Source organism: Sphaerodactylus townsendi, linkage group LG03 (genome assembly GCF_021028975.2).
Source record: "Sphaerodactylus townsendi isolate TG3544 linkage group LG03, MPM_Stown_v2.3, whole genome shotgun sequence".
Classification (NCBI taxonomy): Eukaryota; Metazoa; Chordata; class Lepidosauria; order Squamata; family Sphaerodactylidae; genus Sphaerodactylus; species Sphaerodactylus townsendi.
In genome coordinates this window covers 74,861,441-74,887,890 of record NC_059427.1, presented here as the reverse complement: position 1 = coordinate 74,887,890, position 26,450 = coordinate 74,861,441, and the positions used below count along the sequence as shown (strand labels likewise).

Genomic DNA, 26,450 nt, shown 5'->3' with positions numbered 1-26,450 from the left:
TTTGGAATCCAATTTTCAGATGACTCCCAGTAATAGGGTATATTTATACTCAAAGAATCCAGGCCCCCACATCTGCATTGATGCCACTTTCTAATTTGGCACAAACAACAGAACCCCAAAGGGATTTTTAGATGTTCCTCCTTAGACCAATTTGTAGGAACAAATGGAGTAATTACGTGCTGCTTTGTTCTGAGTCTGGCAAACATCTGAAACTTACAATTGAAATCAGTTCGCCATTTCCCATGCCCTGCAGCACAGGGGGTGAGGCGGGGGGGGGGGCATCCTCACAGCCACAATGACTTTCAAAACAGCATTTAACTGCAGAAGCCATAAAGTGCACAGCGATTAAACCAAAAGGTATACAGATGTAATCCAATCAGCTGTGTGCGTCAGATATCCCGCCCCTCCCAACCCAGTGTCCTATCCACAACTGAAATGCAATAATCTTCCTATCAAGCCTGTTTTGAAGCGAGTGGAGCTGAAGGGAAGGGGGATAGACTTCCCCATTGTGATGATCCGCATGAGAAAAGTTCTGTTTGCCTTGCATTAAATTTGATTTTGCATTTGACTGTATTCCCCTTGATCCCATGTCAAGCTTCTCCTGCCGATATTTGCAAACAGGTTGATAGATATAATGGACTGGCTTGCACCACAGCAGTTTGCACGTCATTGCTTTCAAGCAACTGTCAGGTACAATCAGTTTGCCATAGGTGTCACTGACAGTTCAATGAAGTTTGGAGGTGTGTAACCAGTATGCTGATGACGAGGTGATGGAACAAAACTGAACTCTCAGCTTGAGAAGTGGAGGCGCACGCCTGCATGAAACTGCCCCCTCCCCTGCCTGTGGGGGCACCCTTCTCATAGTAAACAAGACATCTGACGTTGGCTACAGGCACAAAAGACGCTTGGACAACACCACGCAGCACATCATGAGGTCATTTATAGACAGCATGAAGAAACTGCAGTTTCAACTGGTAACAATTTAGTCTCCAAATACTGGAAACTGCCATAAGCAGGACAGTGATATACATTAACATTTACTATGTTAAAATAAAAGAATAGGGATAGACAAAAATGGCACCCAATCCAAATTCCTTCTCTGGAGAAAGTATATCCTCCCCAGTCTCCCCTCCCACCAAAAAAGAAAGAAAGAAAGAACAGCATTTGCAAACAAGAAGACAATGCAACCAAGAGAAAACAGATTGGCATGAAGTTTGGCATTTAGAAAAAGAAAACATAGACTCTCTTTTCTGAGATTGTATCACTTCAAAGTGCAGATGAGAGACTGGGGTTGGAGATTGGCGATCTCCTGAAATTACACAGGTCAGTTCCCCTGAACTAAATGACCCAGATGGAGTCTATGGGATCACATCCCTACAGAGCTCCCTCCCCAGGCTCAACCTCCAAATAGGGATGCCAGCCTCCAGGTAGGACTAGGGCTCCCCCAGGAGTTATAGTTCATTTCCAGATGGAAGAGATCAGTTCTTTTGAAGAAAATGAATGCTTTGAAGGGTGGACTCTATTGCATTGTATACAGAGGTGTAGCTAGGGGAAATGGAGCCTGGGGCAAAAATCTGAGTTTTCTGCCCCCCCCCCCAATGGGTGGCTACACTCTCCGGCTCCCTCCACCTTTCATCTTGATGAGGATAGCGGGAGGGTGGAGAGGAATGGTTTGTGGTGGAAGAGAATGGAACAGAGTGACTTGGGATGGTGGGAGGGTTGAAAGGGGAGGCTTGGGGTGGGAGAAAGTGGAAAGGTGAGGGTTCTGGGGGCAGGGTTGTAAGGTAAGGCTAGGGGTGGGGGAGGGTTGGAAGGTGAGGCTTGGGGTGGGGAGAGGATTGGAAGGTGAGTATTAGGATGGGAAAGGGTAGGAAGGTGAGTATTGGAGTGGGGGAGGGTGGGAAGGGATGGCTGGGGTGGGGAGGGTGGCAATGGGTGGCTAAAGGTGAGGGAAGGTGACTATGGGTGGCTAGAGGTGTGGGGAGGGTGCCAAGGGAGGGCTAGTGGTGAGGGAGAGTGGAAGTTTGGGAGCAGGGGTGGTGAGAAGACCTCTGCTGGCCCCCCTGGGCCTTCCAATCCTCTTGGGGTGCAGCCCCACACTTACCTTGGGACAACGAGGCTGCGGGTGGGGAAGCCAGCAGGTCTTCATTCCATTGCGGGCTCCATTGGAATGGCAGGAGGCCCCAGGGCTGGGAGCAGGCCTTCAGGCCCCACTCTAGGCCTCAATGGGGCAAAGAGCAAAGAGCAGCGGGGCCAATAGCCACCTGGCCTTTGAACACAGCCCGCTGGAAGACCTCATTCTGGGGGTTGGATCTGCAGCTGTCTGTGGTTGTTCCGGGCAGCTTTCCTTCGCCCAAACAGGTTCCCTTTGTCTGTGGCAGCCGCCCCAGCCGAGGGGCTCCCCTCTTCATGCAGGGTAGCATGGAGGGAAGGAAGGGTGTGGGGGGCAATTTTCCATCCCCTCATGACCCAAATGTCCTGCGCCTGGGACATGTGACCCCACATGTCCCCATGGGCCCTATGCCTCTGATCGTATACTACTGAGGCCCCTGTCTTCCCCAGGTGCCACCTCAAAATTACCAGGCGTTTTCCAACCTGGATCTGGCAACCCTAATTCCCTGGCATGTCAGTGGCCAACGGGAGTGGGGTGGGGACCTGACAACCCTATCTCCAAAGCTTCAGGAATTTCTCAAACTGCAGTTGGCAGTTCTGAACTGAATACTTTACTGTATCAAAAACTCACAACGTGGGATCTGCTAGGCTCTTAAGAGCTGCGTGGAGGGAAGGAAAGGATTCAAACAATGTACTAATGCAGTAGAGTCCTACAGGAATTGAGTTGTGCTTCTTCAGTTGTGTATTGATCCCAATTTTGGAGTGGTGATTAAGAGTGTTGGACTAGTATCTGGGAGAATTAGGTTCAAATACCCATCCATGTCATGGAAGTTCCCTGAGTCTGATCTCGGGCCAGTCACACATTAGGAAGAACTTCCTGTTTGATAGTGGAATACACTGCCTTGAAGTGTGGTGGTGACTTCTTTGGAGGTTTTTAAATAGAGACTGGATGGCCATCTGTCAGGAGTGCTTTGATTGTATATTCCTGCATGGCAGGGGGTTGGACTTGATGATGACCCTTGTGGTCTATTCCAAATCTATGATTCTGTGATTCCCTTACCAGGAAGAGCTAGAATTCACCCTCTAAGCACAAGTTTTTTTTTAAACTTTCCAATGACAGTTCTATTTTGCTGGTATTAGTGCCTAGCTGAGTTTGAAGTTTCATCCTGATGTATGTTTGTGGAATACACTTCCTCGAAGTGTATTGTGCCTCAAAGTGTTTGTGTTGGTTTCATGCCTTCCATATGGCCTCCTCTTTAAGCTGTATAACAGTTTCATTTCTTCATAACATGCTAGATTACCCTGTTTCAACAGTTAGTGCTTTGAGGTGTTTAGCTCGTATTCATTAATAAAAGCAAGCTGAATAATATACCTTCTGTTTTTCTAGATGAATGGCTTGTTTTTCCTTGGGGACATTTTTATTAGAGCTATCCAAGGACAAAGCTGTTTTAACTCCCAGATATTAAACCTAGCAGCTTTTCCCATCGCAGCAAATCAGAGTGACTCATTCCCTGCTAGCAGATGCTTAATTGTGGGTGTAACCTTGAAGAGATTCTGTCACTCCCCAAGCTTCTCTTGCATTGCTGCTTTCATTAAGGGCCAAACCAGACATAGGCTTTGCCAGCACATGTTGTTTACAATGTATCTTGATGTCAAATGCTAGTTCCCCCCCCCCTTTAATTCTGCACTTTCCCCCCTCTATTTGGCTCTGGAAATGTTTTCCCTTCATTTTTCCTCCTCTGTTTTCCTGAGCACTTTTACCAGTTTCCCTTGAGCATGTAATCATGCTTAAATGGTCTTTATTTCTTTGCCCCACCAAACACTTGGCCCTTATCTATGTCCCCATGCAGTCACCCAACCTTCCCTTCTCTCATTTTCTCCTCCCCATTGTTCTCCATTTTCCAGAGGAATATTAATATTATTTTTCCCTCTGTCATATCACATTAGCCATGTAATTTTAGGTAATGATGCCTCTTCAGTAGGGTTTTGTTTTTGTCTTCCATTTTGTGTGGGTAGTTCTTGATGGTAGAAATGGAGGCTGAGATGTTTTGAATTACTGCTTCAATGTAACTGCTGGATCTGAAAATTCACACGTTTTCCAGTTATGTTACATACAAGTACTTCTGTTCATCCTCTAATAGTGGGTGACTCCAGAACTAAAAGTAATCAAATATTATATTTCTTTTGGAATTACAATAATTCTTTCCCAGTGTTAAAGCCGGCTGTACAATGGAGTTGTCCACAGATTCTTGCACCAAGATTTTATACACCTCTAAGGTCCCTTCTTCAACTGTATGTAATAAAAGGATGGCTTGAAAGGCTGCTGGTTTTTTGTCTACTCTGGAGACTGCCATATGCAGGTGAAAAACACTGCTCCCAACTTTTCCCAGTGGTCAGACCCTGCCCCTTGGAAATGTTTTTTTGTGAAATCATTCCTCACACTTTCATCCTCCCCATCATTTCCCCCCTTGTCTCTTAAGTTGCATTTATTCCACTCACTACTGCTGAAAATGTATTATTCCAAATGGTTCATCCACAACACCAGAATTAGGGAGGGAGATCTGTGTGCAACTCTATGGGGTGCATCAAACACCCTACAAACAAGGAATAATTTATTACATAATATTCAATAGTCCTTAAAGGATTGGAAGAACTCAGTGATGTGCAATATACTCACATATACAGTGGCATAGTGGCTAAGAGCAGTGGCTAAGAGCAGGTGCACTCTGTTCTCGAGGAACCGGGTTTGATTCCCAGCTCTGCCACTTGAGCTGTGGAGGCTTATCTGGCTAATTCAGATTAGCCTGTACACTCCCACACGCGCCAGCTGGGTGACCTTGGGCTAGTCACAGCTTTTTGGCGCTCTCGCAGCCCCACCCACCTCACAGGGTGTTTGTTGTGAGGGGGGAAGGGCAAGGAGATTGTAAGTCCCTTTGAGTCTCCCACAGGAGAGAAAGGGGGGATATAAATCCAAACTCTTCTTCTTCCTCTTCATATACACAGCAATTTCTCTAGTCATTCATGGATGGGCAAATTGAAAAACCCACTGAAGCAATTAGAAAAAGATAGAGTCATGACCACAGTGAATAGATCTACAACCTTTGTTCAGTAGCTAAGTACTTATTGGGGCAGGGGAAAAAGTAACATCAGACTGCCTTGACGTCAGGGTCCTTAAAAAAGCTATACTGAGACAGCACTTTTCCATCTCTACACCTTTGGAGGTCCAAAGCCAGTGGGCTACAAAAAGCATTCACCATTCTAGATGAGAAAGGTTAGACACTGATGATTAATGCTAGACACTGAAACAGTTGAATTGTGTACTTTCAACACAATGAGGGGAACGTAAAAGTTTTTGTGTCTTCCTCCTGGCCTCAGATCTGCAAGTGTAGTTTTCCAGCAATCATCCGAGTATTTAGTGACATTAGTTTTCCAGCAACCATCAGACATTTAGTGACATCAGAGTATTTAGTGACATTGTAGACACTAAAGTATTTAGTGACAACATGGTCAGATACTGTCGATAGGGATGTTAAGGGTTCAACCCAGAGTTTCAACCCAGACAAGATCCAGCTCACGGTAAATGAGCTATCAAGAACAGAGGCACATGACATCCCAGTCCTTCCAAGACAGCGACTGACATCTCTGACCAGCTCTCATACTTGCTCTTAGTGGGTACTATTCAAAGTTTCTAGAAGTTCTGAGCATTTCAGATAAATCAGCACATTGTGTTGTTGCCTGAACAAAAGCTGTGTCTGTCAGGCATGCATTCCAGAAGAAGTAGTGAATGATCATGTCCCATTTGCCAGCAGGGAAGTTGCACATTTTGACAAATCTTGAGAAATAACATTCCCTCAGACCAACCCAGGATACCCTTCATTCAATGGAACGGCTGCATCAGATGAAGATGCTCATCTAGCACTAGTAAATGTAAGAAAGACACCTGGACTGGCCTGAAGTACTCCTCAGCACAGCTATTGATGGAAAGCATGTAGATGATAACTGTCCCATTCATGCCCACGGTGCTTCGACTCACAATTCCCCAAGACATGGAGACTTCAACAGCTAAAAGAGAATCACAAAGAACACGAAGACTGGACAGTGGTGTTGCCAGGTCCCCCCTGGCCACCAGTGCAGGATGGGGGTGGGTGGGTTGCCAGATTCAGGTTGGGAAAGTCCTTGAGATATAAAGATAAAGTTTGGGAAGAGAGGGATCACAGTGAGGTACATAGGGTCCACCCACCAAAGGAGCCATTTTCAGGGAACTTTTCTCTGTAGTTTGGAGATGAGCTGAAATTTCAGGACATCCCCAAGTCCCACCTGGAGGCTGGCATCCCTATGACATTGTAAACTATGCTTCCTCTGTATTGATCCCTTAATCACTGTGCTCAGTTCATCGTGCTAGCTGATAATATTCTCCAGGTATTTGTCATTGTTCACAAAATCATGCTGGAATGTTGACCAAGTGTCCCCTTTCTGGTGAACCTGTCTCCTGCTACTTTCAGGGAAGAATGGGCTGAAACTCCTTTGATGTTTTTGCTTGGTTGGATTGTGTCTCCAAGAATGTTTTGTACTCTAAGACTACCAGTGAACTCAGGACTGTTGGGGGTATTGAGCTGGCTCTCAGGTGCCTTCTGTTGCACTAGAACAGCTGTCTCCTATTAGTATAATGGTGCTGTGGTTCTAGGCATGATGCTATTATCTTAGCAGGCCTCATGCTTTCTGATGATTCTATGAATACTGGCTCCTATGGCTGAAAAACAGAGAGGATCCTGAGTATTGGATCCTGTGGATGGAGGTCCGTGTCCTCCCCAGGCTCCATCTCCAAATTTCCAGGAGTTTTCCAAACTGGATCTGGCAACCCTACCCCCATCTCTTGCTAGTGGGTGGCCTGGGGGAACATGGCAACCTTACCATGAAAAGTATTATTGAACATATAATTGAAGGGCTAGAAATGGAACTAGAAAACAAGCATAGCAGGGAACAAGTTGTATTAGAACCTTTTTTGCTGTTGTCCAGGGAAAACATCTACAGCCTATTTCCCCTGCCATTTGGGGCTTGGGCTGCCAGTTCCATGGTGGCCACTTATGCCTGCCTCATCCAGGGCTTGGGCAACTGGTTCTGCAATGATAGCTGCTTGCACCTGCCTTTTCTGGCACTCAAGCTACTGAAGGCTGCCCCTTGCTTAGTCCCATGGTAGGGATGATGGGGGAAGTGATTCTGGGGTCACAGACCACATTTGCCCAGGGTCCCAGATCTGCTAACCTGCATTTATTGAGTTTGGTTTTATTTTAAATCTATTTTTATACATCTTTAACTGATGCTGTGAGTGAATATCCTTAAGTTACAGTAGGAAGGCAGGAAGTAATTATGTCAAATAAATAATACATCCACCTCAGATCTGTGAGAGGGGTTTGTCAGCAGTATACATGTGATTACCAGGACTGTGTTGAATAGAAATAAGCAGATTCCATGCAGGGTTAGCTAAGCAATGTTTTTGCACACTGATTCTTCAAATGGGCATGAGTGAAGAAACGCAGCTACTGAGAAGATTGAAAAATCAAGGGCTCTGAAATTTCCTGGTGATAGATATCTAAACACAGGTGCTTTTGTGCCAGGGAAGCAGAGGCAGAGCGAGGGGGAACTGCACCCAGGGTGCATGCGTGCTCTGCACCCCTGCTGTGGCACCATCCATCCCTGCCCCGGAACGCCCCCAGAACGCCACACCAGGTCCCCTCTGCAGTCTGGCCATGCCTCCTCTGCTGCTCCTCTCAGGGCATCATGCCCAAGATCCGTCTGGCTTCCACAGGGCCAGGGCTTTTTCAGCCCTGGCCCCTACCTGGTGGAATAAGCTCCCCAATAACATCAGGGTCCTGTGGAACCTGAATGAGTTCCACAGGGCTTGTAAAATGGAGCTTTTCCACCAGGCATTTCCAACTAGCTAGCCAGCCTGACCGTTATTATCATTGGCCTCCCATGGGTGTAGGGTGTGTGTGTGTGTGTGTTGGATTTTTAGCACCATCTGTTAGTTATTTAAATGTTTTAATATGAGTTTGATGTTTTTATTTTTGTAGTTTTATTTTTGTAGATTTGTTGTTTGCTGCCCTGAGCCCAATTGGGAAGGGCGGGAAAGAAAGAAAGAAAGAAAGAAAGAAAGAAAGAAAGAAAGAAAGAAAGAAAGAAAGAAAGAAAGAAAGAAAGAAAGAAAGAAAGAAAGAAAGAAAGAAAGAAAGAATAATACAAATGTCTCAAACAAATTTCCCTAGTTCAGATTTGGACTTTCGATGTACCACAGTCATTGCATGTGCAATTTCTCTGGAGTTCCTTCAGTCATAGCGTGTGCAGCTTCCATTTATCTGCTGGGGAACCCACACTGTTACAAGAAAGTGGAGAGGCAACAGAAGCAATTAATTGTGAGAAAAGCCCTAGTCAGTCTCCGGAAACTGACAGCACCCCTCTTTCCACTTAAGTCCATGTTCCACAATCTCTACAGCAAACAGCCTCTCCCAGTCTCCCTGCCCCCTCAGTCTGAATAACAGTCAAGATTAATCTGTCTGTCTTCAGTTAAATGTGAAATTCTCCGTTTTATCAGCAGGGTTGAATATTCACACACACACACACAATGGTTTGTTTTTATTTTTTTCCCCTGTAGCTAATATCCTCAATCAAAGGTAAGCCTTTCCACGTTCCGTCAAAACTTTTTACTTATGAGCTGGGGCAAGGAAATATGCCAGCTCTTCAGTCAATGAGGCCATCTAGTGCCTTCAAAGGGTATTCTGGCTTTCTAAGGCTTCTCAGGATATTACACAAGAAGAAGAGTCAAAATATTCTGCTGAGTTGTGCTTTATTGAACATGTAAAATGGAGACAACCGCATTACCAGAAGCCCAAAGGAGAGAACACCAACAATTCACACCTCCATGCAGATGATCCACAAATATTAGCGGAGAGCTAAGTAGAATTGAATTGCGTCGCTCTCAGTGGTGGCTGTCAGGTTTTGAGTTTTAGCTGCACTTCCCCATGTGCTGAACAGCAAGGTTTCTCTTTCTCCTATAATACAGGAGTTACACATACATATGAAAATATTTATCTCTGAGATGCAAAGGCAGGATAGTAAATGCTAGGAATTACTACATTATGACAAACTAGTGAGCTTATCTGAGGACATAAAAAATATTTTCGGGGGGAAAAAATCCAAGCAGTTCTTTTTCCCATTATCTTTCCTTTGAGAGGTCAAGACTGTGAGATACTAAGACTACTATTTGTTATCCTCAAATTCTAAATATTACTAAACTTTGTTTCTCCGGAAGATAGAAGCTCAGTTGTGACCCTCTTCTTTCTGTGGAATGCTCCTCTATGGGCGTGGCTCTTAGGAGCAAATCTACAAGCAGAGCATTCATTGGGAAGAAGAGGGGTATTTGGCCATAACAGAGCTTCTATCTTTTGGTGAGACAAAGTAAGGGAGACAGCAATGGCTCAAACTGATCAGTTCTCCTATTTTAAGTGGAAGGAGGCTCTCTTAATTGCCGGTAATAGTTAGTTCTGGTCTAGCTGTATAAGCAATCCAAGCAGTTGTTTATAGCAGCAATACTTTTCAGGGTACCACTGAAGCAGCACAAAATCCTAAGGTGCATGTCTCACATGTTTATTTTGCACCAAGATCATCCAAATCAGTCAGATCAATGAGTTTGCATAACATTTTCATGAATTCTATCATTCCTCTTTGACCAATTACAGGCATCAAACTGTGCAAATTAATGCAAATGATAGCTATGGAACCTTTCCTTCAGTTAAACCTCCCTTTCCTGCACATCAATTACATTTTCTCCATTTGTGTAGGACAGCATCTTAGATATACTTACCCAACTGCCTTGCAAAAAGCACACAAGTTTCCATAAGTTTCATTGTCTGTTCCACAGATAGGCTGAGCCTCTCTGGAGCAGTGTGAAGAGCTGTCCATGTACTGACTACAGTCAACCTGCCAAAAGGATAAACATCATTTTAAAAAGAACATGTTTACAGTTTCAATACCTGTTTGCTCTCCCAATCTGCATTATCAGTGGACACAGTGGAACTAAAAGTATCCATTAAGTAGCTATGGAAGTACTCAGAAGACACAGCAGTAGGTTTTCAGTTTCTTGGGTAATGGAAATAGGAACTGCAGTTACTACTCAGAAAAATTCAAGCAGAGGGGAAGGATTTGTGGGATGGATGGTTGACTCATGGAAGATTTCTTAAGCAAAATATCTGCCAAAGGATTTCATAAAGGATTGAATCCAGTCAGCTCCTCCGTTCAGTCTTACCTAATTCCCATCTTTACTGTAGACTCCATCCAATGGTGGGATTCAAATAATTTAACAACTGGTTTACAAGCACCATTTTAACAACCGGTTCTGCCGAAGGGGTGTGAACCTGCTGAATCCCACCACTGACTCCATCCCACATAATTTTCATCCATGCAAGACCTTTTCTAGCAGCAGGGAGGCTGACTGGATCCAACCAGAATTAATTCTTAACATAAAAAACAAACCAAAAACCCAAATCTACTTATATAGGTAGTTCCAAGTTGTTTTTCAGGAAACAGTATAAAGGGTTTTATATGCAGCTGTCAGAAGAATTAATTTTAACTAATTTCTCATTATGCCCTAGCCCTGAGGTATGGCAAACTTTATAGATGGTGTGATGAACCCTTAGCCCTCATGTGCCCTGAAGAGATTTTTCCCTCCTAAACTATAACAGTCTGCCCTTCAGGTACTGTGCAGCCCTTTCAGTATGGTTCTTTATTAAAATGTAGTGGGTGAGCAATTTCAATTGAAAATCTAATTGTTTTCCCATATGGGTAATAATAAGTGTAATAATAAGAACATGTGTAATAATAAGAACATAACAATGTGTAATAATAAGTGTAATAATAATATGTGTAATAATAAGAATATAAGAATGAGCCAGCTGGATCAGACCAGGGTCCATCTAGTCCAGCACTCTGCTACTCGCAGTGGCTCGCCAGATGCCTTTGGGAGCTCACATGCAGGATGTGAAAGCAATGGCCTTCTGCTGCTCCCGAGCACCTGGTCTGCTAAGGCATTTGCAATCTCAGATCAAGGAGGATCAAGATTGGTAGCCGTAGATCGGCTTCTACTCCATAATGAAGTGGGCTTCTTTTCTTCAGATCCAAGGAACAACCCTGAAAACAGAAGGGTGTTGCTTTCTTTCCCCACACTTTGTCAAAACATTAATTAGGCACCAGAGACCTTGTAACAGATAAAAAGATGAACTAGATTAAATCTATTTATAATAACTATGTGGTTTGGCAAAGTAATTAATGTAAGGTCGATTCCACACTGGCGATTAGCTGCGTGCGCGTCACTCCAAATATCCAGGTTTCCAACAGAACTTCCCACTGCACCAGTGCCAAACAAGCATTCATCCCATTTCTAATATTGATCAACTTGGTTTTTAGATAACACCAACTTGAAACATATCTGCAGATCAGGACCTGGATAACCTTGGTCTCTGATTCTTTCAAATTACCTCTTCACTCCAAAGAACCACTCCACTTCACTTCAGTTTGCACTGAAGAAGAAAGGTTGAAAGCGTTGTTTAGTGCGCAACACGTTTTGCCTGCATGCTGCTTCTCATTGGTTTAATTCATCTGGCTCGCCCTTGTGCTGCTTCTAATTATTCCCAGTAATCCGGCTGTGCTCAGCTTTGCTGCACCATTCAAGTTTGTTAATTGAATACACCTGAGCCAAAGCTTCTACAGTAGCACCTGATATCATACCAGAATGTATGCAACAGTGAGTACTATGAGGCATTAGTCTATCTTGCCTACCATCTAGCTTTAATTCATGCTTGGCTCAAGTTACAGACTGTTTTTATGCAAAACCAAAGAATTTACCACTGACAAGAAAAGACATTGAACTTCAGAATATACAGCAAAACAAGATAGCAATGCCATTCAAATAGAGTGGACATAAATTACGGCACTACCTCACAGGGTTGGCTTTTTGTAATGTATCTATTTAGTCATATTGTTGCACATTAGTTAATGTACTATACACTGTTTATATTTGCACCATATGCCTTGTCATATATTTATATACATCTTCATTGTTGTGTGGTTATTCTAGCTTGGGTTTTGGCTGTATATATTTCCTTTTTTCAAAAAGGGGCCATACAGACCATCTAGCCTGTGGTGGCGAACCATTGGCACTCCAGATGTTATGGACTACAATTCCCATCAGCCCCTGCCAGCATGGCCAATCCTCCTCAGGCTTATGAAGCCATGAACAAAGAGCCTAAAGCCATTCTGGTCTCTGTTGTTTCTTCTGGAGAAAATGCAATACTACTTCTCCCAGCCAATGAGGTCCAAACAAAAGAATGTCAAAATAGAAAATCCAAAAAACTAGTGTCAAATTAGAGAATCTACACAGAGCCAAGACATCCACCTTTGCCAGTCCAAAGGGAATCAACTTCAAACTTCAAAAACCAAACTGAATGTGTCTTGGGCAGACCCTTGGGACTGGCTTTGAGACAAAACCATTTTCTGCTAAGAAAACCATACAGAGTAAAAAGGAGAGGACTGCGAAACTTCTTTGCTGATGCACACATGCTTGGAGCCAATTTGCCCCCTTAAATATTAATTGGGCTGAGGTTTAATATATTGACTGATAAATGGCAAACCAAGCAGTCCCAGCAAATCACCAAGTCAGTCAAACTTGAAACTTGATTGTAAAACCTTCAATCTAATCTATCAAAGCAACCTCCAGTTTCCCTATACTACCACAAAACCCTATCAGCAAACTGCAAAAAAACACAAACAGCAGCAGCAGACAAAATTCCTCCCAAAACAAAGATTATTTACCACACAACAGAGCAAAAATCCAAACCACCAACTCCAGATTCCCATAGAATCCCTCTATTCCACCCCCAAATTTTAATTTAAAATGTTTGAGTCCAATGGCACCTTTACATTTTATTTTTGGTTTTATTCTTACCAAGAATAAAATTTTGTTAGTCTTAAAGATGCTAGTGGATTTATGCTTTTTTTCCCTATTGCTTTAGACCAACATGGTTACCCTCCCCCCCGAATCTAACAAAACTTCCATGTTTATTTTTAGGTATTTCTGAAAAATTCCATAATTCAATTTTTTTGTTCCATAATTATAGAAAACAGTTCCAAAAGGTTTTTATTATGTATATTTTCAGCTCGGGAATTTTGTGATGTACACTTCTCTATCATCTCAATGAGAACTATCCTCTGATGGCTTTCTTTGGGCTAGACATCACTTTCCTTCCATCTTCCTTTTTGCACCTCCACTCTACTTGCATGCACACATTCTTCTCCACTTTGCAACTATGAGGGCAGGATGCATCTCTCTTTATCTCAGTTAGTTAGACTGGATTAGGAAACTATATTTATCCTATCCAGAAATGGAGTTCCTATAATAAATCAAATATAGTACTTTGCATAGAGAAAAGGCTCTGGGTAATTTTGTTCCCGATACATACAGAGACTAGATGAGCTTTGAACACTTTGCTGAATCTCTGTCTGTCTGTCTGTCTGTCTGTCTGTCTGTCATAGATAAATGAAAATTTTTTAAAACAGGCTTAGCAGAGGAAGGCAGTGGCAAATCACCTCTGCTTTTCATTTGTTTTGAAAGGCCTTCGCTCGGATTGCCAGAAGTCAGTTGCAACTTGACGACACTTATAGACACACACAACTGGGTACTCAAAGTACAAAGATGATGTCTACTTGCCACCTCAAAGGTAGAGGAGTTTTATGTAGGGACAGATACTTGTGACTATGGGACAGGATAGTAGTTCCATTTGAAGGAAGATTTGAAACTCTGGTTTCCTAACCGATCTTATCACAGTGTCTTTCAGTAAAACTAGTTGCTGGCCAGGGTAAGAACAAAATGTGCCACTATTCTTTACCTGTAGATCTCATGGCTGAATGGATTGGATGTGGCACACCTCCCTTGAGCACTAAATAACGCTTTGCAAGGAGGAACATGAGCCATACCCTTGTGATGGCTCAGGGCTTAGGTCCCTTCACCCTTAATATCAAGGATGCACAAAACAGAGGCCTGATTCTTCTGCACTGATTGCCCACACCGCAATTAGCTCTGGGGCTTTGGCCTGTGTGTGCTGCAGATCCCTCTTGAACAATAAAAATAAAGTTGGCCCTTTGATTATCCCAGCTTGTAGGGTCAGTGTTCCTTATTCCATGGACAAATGATCTTGTCACAGTGTCTTCCAGTAAAACCAGTTGCTGACCAGCAACTTGTGAGAACAGAATTCCAGAGAAATGAAATAATATAAAATAAGAAGGCTGTACAAACCTGTCTCCCACGTTGGGCAACCACATCTGCAACAGAAAAAAAAGGCAGAGTTGCTAAATAAAACACTGGAGTGCCAACAGAAGATGAAATTGTAAATGCTATATATTTAAAGGATGTGGGTATGTAAAATTCTCCCAAAGTTCTAAACAAAACAAAGAACATGTCTTTATTAGATTAAAAGCATAATCCAGCAACAGTTATCCATTCTTAGCAGAAGGCAGGGGAGAGTACACTGCTATTGTTAATAAGAACCTATCTATGGATATGAATCTCCCTGGAGATTGTAGCCATAGGTTAGCTGCTGTCAGTGGCCTGTTATAGATGGAATACTTACCTTGGACCTCATAGCTGTACAGTGGGGCTGTAGTAGGGTTTCCTTGTGATTCTCTGTTTACACATGAGAAGGCAGCCCACAGTCAATGGAAAACAAAACATGTCCCAAATGAGATAGGCTAGCTAAAAAGTTAAGGGATTCGGTGAAACTGGTTAGAATGTGTTGGGAAATTTATTGGATTCTGGCACTGTGCTGTGTCAAAAATGGCTTAGTGCAAGTTTAGATAATTGCAGTAGTAATTGTTGTCATGAGCACAGCTGATATTTTAATTCTGTGTACTTATGGATTTATACATATTGTATCAATTTATTGTTATATAATGGAGTTTAAAAATGCTCTTTGTGAATTTCTGTGAAAAGTACATAGAGTTTCAAGGAGAGGAAACCAGGAGACCAAATGACCTTGGAGAAGGACCCTGCTCTGCCCTTGCCCCAACAGAAGAAAGGAGGAAGCATTCATGAGGTAGCAAAGAGAAAACATCTATGAGCTACTGGCTTATGGTAGTGGCTCCCACTGGTTCATGGTGAAGGCAGAAGAGTTTGTATTTATAGTCTGCTTTTCTCAACTGTAAGGCGTCTTCAAGTGGCTTACAAACCCTTCTCTTCCTCTCCCCATGACAGATACTTTGTGAGGTAGTGGAGCTGAGAGAACTCTGAGAGAATTGGGAGTGGTGCAAGGTTACCCAGAGTGGGGTTCAAACCCAGTTCTCCAAATCATAGTCCACTGCTCTTATCCACTTCACCATGCTAGTTTTCTACCACTGAATCATGGTGAATTCATGGGGTTCCTGCATATAAGAGGGGCACAAGAAGGGGGCACCAGCTTGTAGCAGCAGCTCCTGCTCTCTCACATGAGTCAGGAACCGCCAGCTTGCTGCTGTGGTGGGTCCTGTTCACTTTGTGTAAGGGCCACTCCTGTGTCATGGTTGGCTCTGGCAGGGAGGTGGACAAGCAGACTGTTGGGCCACCCAGATTTTTCCTGGAAGCCTCAATGTCTAATCAATGCTGTTAATGCATCATAGGGAACATGCTGTGACTGAGCAAAATGGAAAATTCATGTTCTTCATAGATGTATGAGGCTGTGATATTCATTAGAAAGGGTGAGGCTCTTGGACAGGATCCTTGGCTTCAAGGTATTAGCATGTCCTAGTTTCAACCCTTGGCATCTAGTTGAAAGGATCAGGTAGAAGGTGATGTGAAAGACCTCTGCCTGAGACCCTGGAGAGCTGGTGACAGCCAGAGCAGACAGTGCTGGATTGGACAGACCAATGGTTTGACTCAGCAGCTTCTAGTGCACAACCCCTCTTCCCATTCAGGTAAAGTGTGGACAGGGAGAGAGGCATGAGGATGCTGGCCCAAACTGTCTCAGCAAAATCACCAGGTTTGTCTATATGTGGAGGAAATGTGAGTACACACATTTCTACCATGTGAATAAGGACACTACTTTCCAAATGCTCCTAATTATGGAAAGGAAGCATATATGCACACAGATCCTTCATGTCTAGGTTCAGGGCTGATGAGCTGGCAGTTGCACAGAAAGAGGAATGGTATGAGCACACTCATGCCCGTTCTCCCTCTCCATGTAGTGAATGAAAGTGTGGAGGAGTTGTGTGTTCATGGTTGGTGTAAGAAGGTGCATGTGTTCCTGAGTTCAAGTAATGGAGACCCCCTGCATGTGGTTAGCCCTGGAGCAGAGTCACTAGTCATCCAGAAGAGAGCTAGACCTGCTTTATTTCTTAAGCATATTTGATTCTGGGCCAAATAGAGTCAATTTTTAAATCACGGAAGAATGACTTTAATGCAATAAACTTTATATAAACCAGTTTAGAGTAACTTAAGATATCCAGTCAGAGTTTCATTAATAATTTAATATAGGATTTGATGGGAAAATCCCATTATTTTTTCCAAATGCCTGCATTGATCATAAGAACATGGTAAAAAAAATCATTACATTAAATCCATACTGCATGAGTGACCAGGATTTTTTGTTTTATCCAGAAAATATCTGTTTCTAACAGTTGCAACACTAAACTGGAAGCAAGGGTAAAAGTATCACAGCTCAAAAATGAGCAATTTAGCTTGAAAACTTAGCTTTACAAGTCACAATTTTGTTTGTGTTACCTGCATGGATTCTGCTTGTTGTTTGCACTATCAACAATCAGAATGGGGAAGCTACAAGTGGTCCATAATGTAACAGTTCATCTATTAACGGGTGGAAATTGAACTACCCACATACTGGCAATACTACAACAGCTGCAGTGGCTACCTGTTTGCTTCTGGATCCAATTCAAGGTGCTGGTTCTGGCCTTTAAAAACTTTTTGGCCTGGGTCTTTCATACCTGAAGGACTACCATTAAGACCTTGAATTTGCTGACCTATGGAAGGACAGAATGGCAGCTCATGCAGAATAGATTGTTTAGTGGGTAAGCAGCCTGCATCTCTATCTCTGCAGTTGTCAAAGTACCTTGAAGCTTGAGCATATTTGCAACTTATAAATATAACTCACCTGAAAAAAGGCAGAAGAGGGACAGGCTCAGAAGCACAAAGACACCTGCAGTGTTCATTCTGATTCTAGAAGGTTAGCCTAGTCAAGCAGATAACTCCTTAGTGCTGAACCTCAAGTTAGCTCTAAAAACTTCCACCTGCACATCTATTTATACAGCAAGTACTGCAGACCTCACCTTTAATAGTGGAAAATTTCTTTACTTCATTTCAACAGTGATTATTGGTCTATGGAGCCAGTAGATGTTTAATAGCTCTATCCCAGGCTTAAAGAATGCTGCCTTGTCTACATCAAACTTGGATTACAACAATAATTAGGCAAAGCACTCCTCAGAGCTTGTAACTTATCCAATAATTGCTACTTTCCTCCCTAATAACAGCATTGTCATAATTTTGAACATCTCATCCAGTCATCCAGTAGGCCAAACAGCAATTGTAGATATTTAAAGAGTTTTAAGCTGTTTCTTAATAGATACAATAAAAAAGAGATTCACATTGTGAGAGCACAATGGTTCCAAAACAACCTTCTATTTAAATGTATTCATTGGGGACAGAGAAAAGACCAGATAAAAGGCATTGCTTCAATTCTGTTTGTGAAGTCTCATACATTACATGTGCAGACACTTCTTTGAAAACTATTTAAACTATGGATGTTAGGGTTGTTTATTGAGAGAAATAAGGAAAGAATGCCATGGATTTATTTCTAGATTGGAATTAGGGATGTGCAGACTGGGATTTAGAAATACTGAGAAGTCTCTGAATAATACATTATTCAGAATATTCCAAATATTTTCAAATACAAATTTTACAATTCCAAATAATCTCATTCACTTGTATGGGAAGCAGATTGAGCTACTTGGGAAATGAAAGTGAAAGTGATCAGGGGAACTGATCTCTGCAGTCTGGAGATGAGATATAATTCTGGGGGATCTCCAGGTCCCACTTGGAGGCTGGCATCTCTAGTTGATTTGGAGCCAGTGGCGTACCTACAATGGGGAAATCCACCCCCCCCCACCGGAAAATTGCCCCCACACTGGGTTGAGAGGACAAGGGCGGAGGAGCAAGGGGGCTTTCAGAGCCCTGAAGCAGCCAGGCGCCTTGCTGCCCAGCTACTCTAAAAACCCCATCATTCCCTCTCCCAGGGGAGTGAGGGGGTTTTCAGAGCAGCGGCAGCAAGGTCCCATTGCCCCCCTCCACCCCCACAAGAAGTTCCTCCGCAGCAGGTAAGTGGGTGGCGGCGGGGGGTGGGTGAGGCATGAAAGGGGCGCAGTGGGGGGATGGGTGAACTGGTTGGTAAATTATTAGAATCCCACCACTGCCTCCAGGTGGCAGCTGGATATCCCCCTGTGTTCACAACTGATCTTCAGGTGAATCTGCCTGAGCTCTGAGGTCAAGCTGTCGGGTTTCTCCTGGTGATCCCTGGTGTTGGGAAAAGGAGTAAGAGGAGGGCTTTTGCCATGACGAGTCCCAGACTATGGAACAACCTCCCCATGGAAATTCACCAGGCATAGGGTTTTGGCATCTGGCAAAGACCTTCCTATTCAGCCAGGTCTTTGGCCTTTGACCCCCCTGAGGCCTTTGACCTTCTTCCACTCCAAACTCTCCCACTCCCTCCTCTCCCACTCCCCCCTCTGGAGGCTACCAGTTTGGAGTGGGAGAAGGTATGTGGGTGCATATCAATGTGGTTTATGATTGTTTCATATGTTGTTGTGTTTATAGTTTCTTTTAATCTTGTAAACCAACCTCTGTATAGGGTGAGGTATAAATTCCATAAATAAATGAATAAATATTTATGAATGAGACCATCAGCATCTTCCTGGATGATAGCAACATTTTAAACTGCTCATCATGTTTTGCCCTGCATAATCTCAGATTAGAGCTTGTGTTGCTACTTTTTCACACAGTTGAGAGTGGTGCTCATTCACTATGAATGGATTGATGACATTCATTTGGATCTTTTGAAGAAGGGGCCTCTCCTTGTAACACTGCTCCCTCTTCCTTTCTGTCATTTTCAGCTTTTAGTACAAATGCATCTGCCAGCATTTCACGCATCTGGTGACATGAGCTCTGACTCGTGAATGCTTATGCTGGGATAAATTTTGTTAGCCTTTACAGTACTACTGGACTCCTGTTTTATTTTGCTGCTACAGACTAACACAACTACCATTTGGAATTATCAAGCCAAGATCCTGGCTTTTCCAGTCTTAGGGAGAACAAGCGAAGCAGTGCAACAGATAAGAGAACAAGGGCCTCAGTGTGTGCTGAGGAAACGCAGAACTGCTGAATTCCTGATTTTTAGCCTACTCCTTTTATTTTGGAAAATCATACAACTTTTTGTTAGGGTTCTATTTGTGGGGAGTATTTTCGATATAACTTGAGCAGTGGGGAAAACAACATCTCAGAAGAAAGTAACTAGAAAGTCAAACTTCTATCTGTGCAAAAACTCTCTCACATCAATGAAAAAGTTAAAAGGTGGCATGTACTATTGTAAGCCTTTTCACTTGTATATTCATTTAAAAAATCAATTTGGTTTTGAAATCCAGATAGTTTCAGTGCAAGTAAGAAAAAATTACTTTCCCATGCCCTTTTAAATATAATTATTATTATTGTGCCAGGTCCCATGCCTCGTAAAACATCTCCTGAGACGCTATAATGGGATGCTCAGAAGAAACTCAGACCAAGCTTATTAAAAAATAAATCCCATCAAATTTGTGCCAATCAGGTTAGATTGCAAAACACAAAATAATTTATTGTGTGTTTTCTTTATGGAATCATCATGAGAGAAATAAAAATTATGGCACGCAAGGAAAGAGTGGAAAGAAAGAAATGCATATAGGCATGATGTATGTATTGCTTGATCTACTGCTCAATCTAGATCACTGCACCATACAAAAACAGCAAGTCCATACTTTCATATAGTTATGCTAATTAACTTTGTCCTCAGTAAATCAAAACACTATTCCACAATGCTGGATTGGTCAAACAATAGGTAGTGAGCTAGGTCTACACATTATTTCTTAAAGGTAGTCTAACCTCTCTACCACCCATAGGAAACAATGGGCTATTGTTTCCAACAGGTAGAACTGGTCTACTATGCATAGATGATCTAAAGAGGGAAACAAACTTCACAAGAGTGCTAAACCCAATCATCAAAGTCTCTCAGGACTTCAGGAGCCCTCTGGCCAACCTACCCAATTGTGTGTGTGTGTGTGTGTGTGTGTGTGTGTGGTGGGTGGGGCTCAGTCACCTGCCATGCTGGAGTAGCAACAATGCCAGCATGGTAAATCCAGGCCAGTTCCGTCCTTCCTTCCATTTAAAATGTAAAAGGACTTGAGTGAAGGCCAAATCTGCCTGATCCTACACAGACCCAGAAATAGAATTCCAGAGTGGTACCAATAATTCTGAGAAGCTGGGATAGCAGTACCAATGCCCTCCTCAAAATCCAGATCCAATTTTAGAAGTGACATTCAAGAACTGGGGCTTTAGCACCCCACCCCCACCCCGCCTCAGGTTACCTGTAAATCCACAATGGATGCCATCATTGTGGTAAATGTACATGCTATGTTTCTAAAATAATGTCACTTATTGATCTTAATGTAATGAGAGCTAATGGTGTCTAAGATAAAATGGTGTTGACTCAAATCAAATAGAGCCTGGGATTTCAGCACAGAATCATGGAAAGGCTCCCCAAGTCCTACTCAGCCAATCTTACATAAGACCATATTTGAGAATGCAATTATGGTATTACGGGAGATTTGCAGGATGCAGAGCTTGGTTTTCCAGACCTATCATTGTGTTTGTGCGTATGAAGCCAGTTGCAAGATCATCAACTCATTCAACATCCTCTACTTGCTTCACTTTGGTGTAATTCTAAACCCTCTTAACTGTTGGTTTATCCCAGTATGCTGCACCCTGCTACAGACATTCCATGGGATTATGAGGACAGTGTGCATGCCCAGCACCTAACACCAGTCATGGAGATTTGAAGAGAAGTTTTCCCTGATTCTCCAAGAAAATCCTGCTTCTATTATGTATTCCAAAGCATTAGCATCAGAATGGTCCCTTACAAACAGGGAGAAGGATAGCCAACATGCATAACTGAATAACCTGCTCTCATTATTATGCTACAGATAAATGTTACTTCTGAAGAATTTTTCAACTTATGTTTTTAGCACTGCATCTGGCTTATTTTATCACTCATGCCAGGTGTGGTGAGGCAACCCAAGGACAAGTTTGAAAATCCAAACACATATCCTGCAAATCTCAGTTAATACAATAATTGCATTCTCAAGTGTGTTCTCATGCGAGACGGCAATGGCAGAATGGGATTTAAGGAGCCTTCTCTATGGCTTTTTCCTGCAAAGTGCTTTGAATCAAGGTTATTTCATCTTAGATGCCATTATCCACCTTGATATTAAGAGGAATATATGACATAATTGTAGGAACACATAACACACATTTACCAAAGTGATGACATTCCCTTGTAAATTTGTTGATTCTTGTGCAGTCAAGCTATTTAATCAAAAATATCCCATTTCATTCCAATGTTAAGATTGTCCTGCATGTATCACAGCTAACTGTCCTATCTCAATAATTCAAAATGCTAGTATAGAACACAATACAACAGAATTATATCCATAAGCCTAGAAGGAAAGAACTTCAGAGTCCTGTGGGATGGACAGGTGGGATGGAATAAACATGCACCAGATTTGACTGCAGATCTGTGCAGATCTATTTCTAGGTAAACATGCCTAGCTTCGAACTATAGGGATGGAAACCTGTTCATATATTTTGTAAGCACAGGATGTAGAGCAGTTGGGGAGCAGGAAGAAGCTGCAAGAAACAGCCAGTTGAATAAAAACTGCAAGCAAAATGAAAAGCTTGAAGTTTTTTTGCAGCTGCAAACTATCAAACTATTTGACAAAACAGGGATGCCTCTCTTTTTCACAATACTAGTATCAGGGGGCATTCATTGAAAATGCTGGGGGGAAGAATTAGGACTAATAAAAGGAAACACTTCTTCACGCAACGTGTGATTGGTGTTTGGAATATGCTGCCACAGGAGGTGGTGATGGCCACTCACCTGGATAGCTTTAAAAGGGGCTTGGACAGATTTATGGAGGAGAAGTCGATTTATGGCTACCAATCTTGATCCTCCTTGATCTGAGATTGCAAATGCCTTAACAGACCAGGTGATCGGGAGCAACAGCCGCAGAAGGCCATTGCGTTCACATCCTACATGTGAGCTCCCAAAGACACCTGGTGGGCCACTGCGAGTAGCAGAGAGCTGGACTAGATGGACTTTGGTCTGATCCAGCTGGCTTGTTCTTATGTTCTTATGTTCTTATGGACCCTATACTGAAAGACATATTTGGACAGCAAGCCTAAGAAATTCCCTTATGAAGTGTTTCAGATCATCCAAAAAGTTTATGTAAAAAACTGCTGAGTAAATGGGAGTGCATTATCAGCAACACTGAGTTCTGTTCTGTACATCACACATCCATGATAAAAGAGCAAACCCATGGTAATGTTTTTCCATCCCAAAATGTGATTTTCCAAAGTGAATCTTCGATGCCATCTAATGGTGAGAGATATATTCATCTCACCACAAAAATGCTTGATTTTTTAGGTATATTACAAATGACTGTACAAGAAATTATTTTGAAATTAAGATCTTTGAATTGTGATGTCAAAAGCATCCAAATATTTTTACAGCTATGTTTCCTGAAACAAAATACTTCAATGGAAGTTTGGACAAAAGATCAAAAACCTGGAGTTCTGCCTTGACACAGTGCCAACTAACAAGTCATCAGGGCTGCAATAGATGCCACCTGGAAAATCCCCATGAGATATGAGGAAATCCTCTGGATTCAGCAGTTTACTGGGGTACATCATTGTATTTATCCCCTCATCCTTGCTGAGGTTCAGAGTGCCCATGAGCCTAAATCTCACCAGATAATGAGTGATCCATGACCAAGGCAGAGTGGAAAATTCCACCATAACAAAAACACATGCCTTATCCCCAGATAAAGACAAATCTTTTAGTCTCACATGGAAACAATAAGGCAATAAGTTCTGGGTTAGAAAAAACCCAGATCTTTTCTAACATATAATTCAGAACATTTATATTCATGACATTCTATAAAGTCACAAGTAAATTCTAATAATCAAATACCTAAATATAGAATAAACATCAGTATATGATTGCTATCATTAGTTTCTGGTCACATTTCTTACAAGCTGTATGTTATAATACCAAGGTTTCAACTTTTTACTTATTTTGATTATTCAAACAGATTTTCCCCTCATGTTCTAGACACTTATATCATTTAATAACTTCAGCCTTTCTTCATTGTTGATCTTATTTTTGGGAATAATATGTAAAGTATGTTTTCCATTTCTCTTGAAATTCTTGGTTTGGTCACATAGTTTGTTCACTTCGTCATAGTTGCATATTTTCTTAATTTGTTTTCCCAGATCTTGTGGCTTGGACATTCCTCTGCCTTCCACACTGTTGCGAAAACCACTCTAGCTGCTGTTGACAAATATCTGAACAGTTTTACTGAAATACTTTGATAATATGCCCAGTAGCATTGTCTTAGCCTCCATAACAAATTTAATTTTTAAAATGTTTTGTTTTTCTTTATGTATTTCTTAGCATTTGTTTCACTTTCCTGCACAACCACCTCATTTGGTAAAAAGAGCCATCCACTTTTTTAGATTCCCAGCATTTTCCTTTGTAATTTTTATTCATCTTTTCAATGTCCTTCAGGGTAATATACCAACGATGAAACTGTTGCCATGCTGCCCTGGCATAGCAGGGGGAAGTGCTTATTCACAGGTATCCCTGCCCGCGTGCCAGCCTAAAGGGTAATGCTGCTATTGCAGAGATGGGGAACCCAGGTAGACCTGCCAATACCCAGGTCTACCTATAAGAAACTCCCAAGAATTGTTTTCCTGTTCTCATGCTCTCAGTTTGCTTGCCAAATCAGCACATTTTCAGCTGAACAGCCAAGGAAGAATGTGTCCTCAACACAATACAGTAGTTCTGCTGAATGGACACTCATTTCCAGCCACAAGAAGACTTTTAATATCATTGCCTCCCCTGATTATCTTAACCCAGATACTCTTTTCTGTAACTAATTTCTTCTGACCACCTTACAATGCACTCTATTTTTTCTCAAACAATCCATCCGAACACCTCCCAGAGGTTGTCCTGACATGCACAGAGGTAGTTCTTCACCCTATAAATATCCTACTCCCTTCCAAAGGACCAATTGGTCAGTGCCACTGACACCTTTTCGTCTTTGTCCAACATGTTGCCCCCGGAACCAAACGCTGGCCGTTTGGCTCTGAGCCCTGGATTTTCTTCTCTTTGCAATCAGGTCATATTACCCATATATCCCATACCCCTTTCTATTCCAAATCTATTTTCCAATCTATCTATATCTTAGAAACTCTGTGTGTGCATGTTTGCTGCACTGAACCAAATGATTGTAAACCCCTTATCCATACAATAAAGGTTGTTAAATTTGCATTATATTCGTCTCTGTGGATTTTCTTCTGAGTGCTGATCTTTATATTCACTGGTATTAAAGATTCCTTACCCAGCCTCTCACAACATTAATAAGCAGTTTGCTCTAAGCTAATATTCTCCATTATATTGAGAGACCGTGTCTTCATTCTGGGTGACAAAATAGCTTAAACCAGTTTTCTTTTAATAATCGGCAGGCTGTGAATTTTATGTCTTTCATCCATAAATATTCCTTTGTTGGAAGGATATTTCCTCATCAAGATTTTGCATCCCTTTTATATATGTTTTTACTTGTTCAGTTTCTGTATCACATTGAAGCAAAGGTTTATATATCCATTCTAATATTTTGATGTGAAATCTCCTTTTCAAATACAGTCTGTCCTCTTAATATTCCTCTTATTGATTTAATTTCCCTTCTTCATCTTGAGGCTAATTGAAAATATAAAAACTGTTTCATTTTATCTTCATCTTTTATTTTTTTGCCAAGATTTGATATCTTATCTGCTTTTTAATAGTCTGCTATGCCTTATGTTTTTATGATGGTTATGCCTAATGGCTTGTTTTTATACTGTGTTGGGCCAAAACAAACAAAATTAATTTCAACAGAGATAAATGTAAGATACTACACTTAGGCAGAAAAAAATGAAATGCACAGATACAGGATGGGTGACACCTGGCTTGACAACACTACATGCAAAAGGGATCTGGGAATCTTAGACCATAAACTAAACATGAGTCAGCAGTGTGATGCAGCAGCCAAGAAAGCCAATGCAATTTTGGGCTGTATCAATAGGAGTATAGTGTCAAGACTGAGGGAATATAATTGTACCTCTGTATTCTGCATTGGTTAGACCACACCTGGAATATTGTGCACAGTTTTGACCACCGCAATTCAAGAAGGATATTAACAAGCTGGAACAGGTCCAGATGAGGGCAACAAAAATAGTAAAAGGCCCGGAATCCATGCCCTATGAAGAGAGGCTTGGGGAGCTGGGGTTATTTAGTCTGGAGAAGCATACGTTAAGGGGTGACATGATAGCCATGTTTAAATATTTGAAGGGATGTCATGTTGAAGAGGGAGCAAGCTTGTTTTCTGCTGCCTCAGAGACTAGGACATGGAATAATGGATTCAAAGTGAAGGAAAAGAGATTTCACCCAAACATTAGGAAGAATTTCCTGACAGTCAGGGCTGTTCGACAGTGGAATTCACTGCCTCAGAGAGTTGTGGAGTCTCCTTCTTTGGAGGTTTTTAAACAGAGGCTGGATGAACATATTCCGGGAGTGTTTTGATTGTGTGTTCCTGCATTGCAGGGGTTGGACTTGATGGCCCTTGTAGTCTCTTCCAACTCTATGATTCTATGATTTCTTTTTGTCAACCCATTACATTTTTACCGTGCTGAGTCCATTTTGGAAGACACAACCCTCTGACCACATTTCCTCTTGCTGTTTGACACTTTTAAGTTCTGTGCATTCTGATCTATCAAATCCTAAAACAATGGATTGGGTAGACTCGAATTTAGTATGTGGGCCTGTCACATTTAATTTGCACCTGATACTTTGTGGTTAAGAAGCAAAGTGTGGAAGTTCTTCAAAACATTCTAATTAAACAGTAAGCAATTAAGCAAGTTA

The 26,450-nt window shown here is 42.0% G+C and overlaps 1 protein-coding gene across 1 annotated transcript; it reads right to left on the bottom strand.

Moving 5' to 3' along the window:
- Positions 1-8,936: 8,936 nt before the first annotated feature.
- LOC125429853 (serine protease inhibitor Kazal-type 6-like) lies at positions 8,937-17,428 on the bottom strand. The gene is made up of 4 exons (XM_048491383.1): positions 17,292-17,428; positions 14,453-14,478; positions 9,971-10,086; positions 8,937-9,158 (listed from the first exon to the last, which is right to left on the bottom strand). The coding sequence occupies exons 1-4, from the start codon at positions 17,347-17,349 to the stop codon at positions 9,113-9,115; spliced, it is 246 nt and encodes an 81-aa protein (XP_048347340.1). The 5' UTR covers positions 17,350-17,428; the 3' UTR covers positions 8,937-9,112.
- Between the last annotated feature and the right edge of the window lie 9,022 nt (positions 17,429-26,450).

What these genes read in the sequence shown, in the direction of transcription:
- LOC125429853 (XM_048491383.1), bottom strand. Translation starts at nt 17,349, where the DNA reads ATGAACACTGCAGGTGTCTTTGTGCTTCTGAGCCTGTCCCTCTTCTGC. An exon ending in CCTCTTCTGCCTTTTTTCAG is followed by an intron (nt 14,479 to 17,291) that starts GTGAGTTATATT and finishes TTTCTGTTGCAG; the next exon opens with ATGTGGTTGCCCAACGTGGG. An exon ending in TTGCCCAACGTGGGAGACAG is followed by an intron (nt 10,087 to 14,452) that starts GTTTGTACAGCC and finishes TCCTTTTGGCAG; the next exon opens with GTTGACTGTAGTCAGTACAT.